A 5,789-nucleotide genomic window follows, 5' to 3' on the forward strand; every position below is an offset into this window, starting at 1 on the left:
ACCAACATTATCTCCCATGTCACTTTCTGTTCCTAATTATACTTTCAGTTGTACCAGATATTGATGGACATATCGGATCACACAGAAGAAATGGCTCCCTAAACAGCCAAAGGAGGTTTATATGTGTAATATATGAGTGGGATGAGGCACCTAAGGGAAGAACAAATGGGTTTCTAGGGGAACAAAAGTGTGTGATAATGTTTCTTTATGTAGGTGGGAATGGTCTTCAGTTTTTCTTCATTCCCGTAACTTTCCCTGGAAGAAGGAATTCATGGTAGCTTCATTTCCAGAAGTGTTTGCTTTTAGTGAGATAAAAGAAGTTCAGATAAGGCTTCTTTCTGTCTGTTGAATCTTAAATGTCTTTAGTTTAAAATAATCTTAATATTATCTCTGGGGATCTGAATATGTCCCCACATTTTGAAATTTAAACATCATTTTGGCTTTTTTGGGGGGAGGGGCATAATATGATCACACTCTATCTTATAATGGATCAAAAAAAAATCACAGAATACTGGAACCACACAGTTATTTGCAAAATTTCACCCATAGAGATTTCTGCTGTCTAAGACTTTACCTACATGCATTTCTTTACAATCTCACTTCATCAACCAGATGGGAAAAAGCATAACTAGAATCCAATATTATCCAAAGTTTAAGAAAGTGGGATTTTTAAAAAATTGGCAGGCAAGTATTAATGTCTGGTAACTGTCACACAGGAATACATTTTATTGGCAAAATGAAATAAAATGCCAGTCTTTTAGTATAATTTCTTTGAAAAATTATTTGAGGTAAATTAATATAACATAAAATTAACCATTTTAAAGTAAATAATTCAGTGGCATTTGGTACATTCACAATGTTGTGCAGCACCACCTCTATCTAGTTCCCAACCGTCTTCATCACTCCTGAAAGAGCTGGCATCCTTTAAGCAGTTGCTTCCCATTTCCCCTCCCCTAGCTCCTTGTAGCTATTGATTTGTGTACTATTTTATGGATTTACCTCTTCTAAATATTTCATATAAATGGAATCATACCATATGTGACTTTTTGTTTTGTCTGGTTTCTTTTTTTAACAAGTTTTGAAGGCTCATCCATGTTGTAGTATATATCAGTACTTCATTCCTTTTTATGCCTGAATAATATACCATTGTTTGTGCATACCATAATCTCTTTATCCATTCACTCTTTGATGGATATGTGGACTTTTGCCACCTTTGGGCAAAAGCCAATTGTGAAAAGTCCTTTGCTGAACATGCGTCCAGTTATAATTACTCTCTTAAGTTAAAAAAGATAGAAATTTAAAGAGACAGAAAAACATAATAATTCTTTAAGATAATAAGTAAATACTGTTAGAGTAAAAACATTTCCATATTCCACTACAGTGAATGATGAATTAACATCATCACTCTCAACAGCAGATGTTCTGGATGGAAATGACTTGGGCCTGATGTTTCTTTTTGTGTCCTCATGCCAAATATTCTTTAGATAAATATAAACAATGTAAATTTTAATGAAACTACCACCCATTACTTAAGTGTGGGCTGGCCATAGTGATTTCCTTCAAAAAAAAAAATGGAAAGGGGAGAAAGAAAGAGTAACTTTACAATGAAGAAACCAAACACAACCTGAGACAGGTGATCAAGGCTAACATCAGTGATATGTCATGTTAATAAAAGATATTCTTGCTATAATGTGATGAAAACAGCACTTGTCCTCTGTGGTTTTCCTCCCTAAATCATATAACCTAAGTCTAATCTCGAGAAAAACACCAGACAAACACTTATTGAGGAACACTCTGCAAAATATATAATAGTCCAGATTTTCCAGGTCATCAAAAACAAAGGAAGTCTGAGAAATTGTCACAGCCAAAAGGAACCTGAGGAGATATTGTGGCTAAATATAAAGTCAGATCCTGTTTGGGATCCTGGAAAAGAAAACAGACATTAAGTAAAAACTAGGGAAATCTGAATAAATTATGGATTTTAGTTAATAGCAATATATTGTCATAGCAGAATTGCACTGGACATAGTTAAACAGCCCAGAAAAACTTTATTCAAGGTTATTGCAATAAGGAAGGGGGACCAGAATGCAGTCTGAACTCAACTCTGCTGACAAGAAGGGCTGAGAAGTTGTTAAGAGCTGGGGTAGGTGTGAGTGCAGGGGGATCAAGGGCCATTTGTGTTTATTAATTGTCCTTTCCAAAGGAAAATAAACTTTCTTGAATCTTCATGACAGGAGGTAGTTTTAGAACTTGTACTAAGCCTCCCAAGGTAAAGTTAGGCTCCTCCCCTTCCACAGAAACTGGGAGATAGAAGCTCTATCTCCCTTGACCATTACCTTTCAAAGAGATGGCTCCCAGGTCATGGAAAACGTGGGCACAATTCACTGTTGCAAGGATGTGGAAACAACCCAAGTGCCCATCAATTCATGAGTGGATTAATAAAATTTGGTATATGTACATAATGGAATATTACTCAATTATAAAAAACAACAGTGATCTAGTACCTCTTATATTTTCCTGGATAGAGCTTGAGCCCATCCTCCAAAGTGAGGTATCACAAGAACGGAAGAATAGGCTCCATATGTACTTGCCATCAAATTGGCACTGACTGATCAACGCTATGGTGCTCACGTGGTAGTAATATTCTTCAGGGATTGGGGGATTGGAGGTGGGTAAACTCACAACTAACGGACGGGGTGAGCGTTGTAGGGGGGAAAAGCCACGCCTCAAATCATGGTTTGGGTGTGGCGAAGTCATAACATGTAACCAAAATGTTTGTACCCCCATAATATCCTGAAATAAATAAATAAAAAAGAAAAGAAAAAGGCAGGCCTAGGTTGTAAAACCAACAAGAGGATTTTTAAGAGATTTACGTCTCAGAGGAGAAGAGAAAGAATTTACAGTGACAGGGCTCCTAAAGTAAATGCTCTCAGAAGAGGGAGCGGAGGGAACTTTATGGTTAAGTCTTCTGGATTCTGTAAAAGCCAGGTGAGAAGGAGATCAGGGGCCCAAAAGCAGGAAGAAGACATTGTGAAGTTTAGCATAGCTGAGGGGAACACTAAGATCAGCTTGGTCATATGGATATGGGTTCATTAATTGTAACACATGTGCCATATTAATGTAAGATGTTAAGAACAGGGGAAAGTAGGCTTAGGTTATATGGGAACTCTCTGTACTATTTCCCAATTTTTCTGTAAATCTAAAACTGTTTCAAAATACAAAATGTGTTTTTAAAAATTACCATAATTTATAGCTACCAGTCCTAATAGTTATGTACTTTCTTCCTGCTTCTTACTCAACTTTGGTGACATAAAGATTCTATATATTCCCAGAGGAGCTTTCCCAATGAATTATTGAAGTCAGAATTATTTTTTTTCTTTTCATAATCAGTCTCAAAAGAGACTCAGTGAAGCAAATTCCAAAGGATACGATAAACCCATAACAAAATCATGTTATTACCATTTTAAGAATGTGAAATGTTAGGTAAAGGCCTAACCTATAAAAGCTTAGCTACTATAACATACTTTCATAAAAGTGGGCCTGAAGAAAAGTGGATTTCAATTTACATCCCAGCTTCACCACTTTAAACTATTGGTTTAAGCAAGTTGCTTATTAATTATTTTTTTAAAAAGGAAAAAAATGTCTACATTGTGCCTAATTTCTATAAACCACTTGTTTGTTTTTCTGTCTCATAGGACCGTGCACAAAACCTGAACGAAAGGCGAACCACTACCACCACCCTCACCGTGGATATTCTGGATGGAGATGACTTGGGTCCAATGTTTCTTCCTTGTGTCCTTGTGCCAAACACTCGTGACTGTCGTCCACTCACTTACCAAGCTGCTATACCTGAGTTGAGAACTCCGGTAAATATACTCTCATCTTTTCCCCTTCATTTACAACTTTCTAAACCCAATGGGATCGTGTTCTAGTATTTTGCAGACATGTTGATTGATAATAGCAAAATTCACAATGTTGAAAAATATTTATATTCAAAACTATTCAGAGAGTATTAGTAAATTTTGGGTCAAAATGCATAATTATATCATTATCAAAGTAGTAAATATGTCAATCCTTCTGACACTGGTTATTTTATTTTATTTTTCCCACTAATAAATCACAGCAGAGTTCAGTTGCCAGTATATTCTGGAAAACTCCAAGAAACAACTCTGGCATTTCCTCAAATTCACATTTAAACACACGTCCCAAGTCAGAGGACACAAAAGTCAATGGAATAGTCTTTTAGCCCCTAGAGTCTGAAATGTTACTGGGGATTATACTTGGCTGTTTGGAGGTAGGAGCTAACATTAATCCTGAATACAAATACCTATCCCTTAAAGATATATTTAAAAGAAGTGGGGAGGTGAAGCATGAATACATATTTTCTACACTCAGTCCTGCATTTTTGGAAAAATGCTAATAGAGCTATACATTTCTGCCGGTTTTGAATCCATGCCTTGGACCTCCCTAGATGATAGATGTACATATCTAACAATAAAAATTGTAAGACAAACAAATATCCTGCTGAAGCTAAAATATCAATTTCTCCCCTAAAAGTAAAGTAAAGTAAATACATATATATTCTGTTTTAGAAAAGTCAATTGCCTAGAAGTCAATTATTTGATTAATGTTTTTGCTGTTTCTCTGAGAAGCATTCAGCTCTCTGGATTCCCAGCGTGACACACAATGTCAGAATTTGTTGGAAGATATTTGAATTTTTTCTCAAAATACATGAGAACTTTACTTTTGTGGGTCCTCACCGTATTAGAGATTTTGAAGAATAAAACAGGAAAGACTTCTAAATATAAAATAAATTACATTTCATTTTAGTCACTTCAAAAAGGCTTATCCAATCTTGTAATATGTCTGGGGGCTTTACTCACAGTAGATCTTAAATGGTTGAGAATTACCTTTGTGTATACTAGCATAAATGATCACTGGTCCGGTAGATTTGCATTAACAAAAAAAGCCGGAGGGAAAAGAATAAATGTTATCATGTGCACTGAATGAAAAAAATGTATAAATTTTCAGCTAAATGAAGTAATTTTGCAGACAATAAGGCTGATCAGAACTTGTCTGGACAAATAGATGTATTAATAAACTACCTAAAGTTATATGCCATGATATTATTTTGTTGAATACCAGTACAAAAACTATTAAAGATGGTGGGCATTAAACTTTCCTTTGAAAGGTTTAGTGGAAGTAATGATGAGAAAGGTAATTTTTAATATTAATTTATGTTTCTGAGTTAATCGATATAGCTAGTGTATCAGCGAGATCCTATGAAGGGATGTACTGAGATTACACTAATTAAATCCAGTGAATCAGTCTGATGACTGTTTAACAGTTCTCGGTGCATTGAGGAAAGTTAAAGGAAGACAAAGGATCCTGCCTAAGAAGCACAATATGTTGACTTAATTTTATAAAGGATCATTGAGCCTCCTTTCCTCTCTATCCTAGGTTACAGATTAACCCTCTCTCTCGTTCCTATACAGTATAGTGCTACAGACCAGGCCGCGCTCCATATTTGGGGTAATGATGTAAATGATAATGATGGCTAAAGATTTTATAGTGTCGAGTTTATAATGAACTGTGCTAAGCTCTGCACAAATATTAACTGGTTGAATATACACAAGAACTCTTTTGGATAAATACTCCCATTAAGCTCATTTTACAAATGAATTCTTGGGGGTAAAAATGTTTAAGTAACTTTCTATGGTCATGTAAATAAAAAGTAATACATATATATACATATAAGTAATGTATATACACAGACATATATACACACA

The 5,789-nt window shown here is 35.2% G+C and overlaps 1 protein-coding gene across 1 annotated transcript in view; it reads left to right on the forward strand.

Annotated features, from left to right (window-relative positions):
* The window catches only part of LOC105815959 (protocadherin-15-like), a 220,476-nt gene extending 216,544 nt beyond the window's left edge, over positions 1–3,932 (forward strand). Inside the window, exon 9 of the mRNA XM_012651242.1 lies at positions 3,696–3,932. Within this exon, the coding sequence (XP_012506696.1) occupies positions 3,696–3,932 (237 nt within the window). The remainder of the gene's footprint in view (positions 1–3,695) is intronic.
* Positions 3,933–5,789: the final 1,857 nt, after the last annotated feature.

The sequence above is a fragment of the Propithecus coquereli genome, unplaced genomic scaffold, assembly GCF_000956105.1.
Source record: "Propithecus coquereli isolate 6110/MARCELLA unplaced genomic scaffold, Pcoq_1.0 Scaffold350, whole genome shotgun sequence".
Lineage (NCBI taxonomy): Eukaryota > Metazoa > Chordata > Mammalia > Primates > Indriidae > Propithecus > Propithecus coquereli.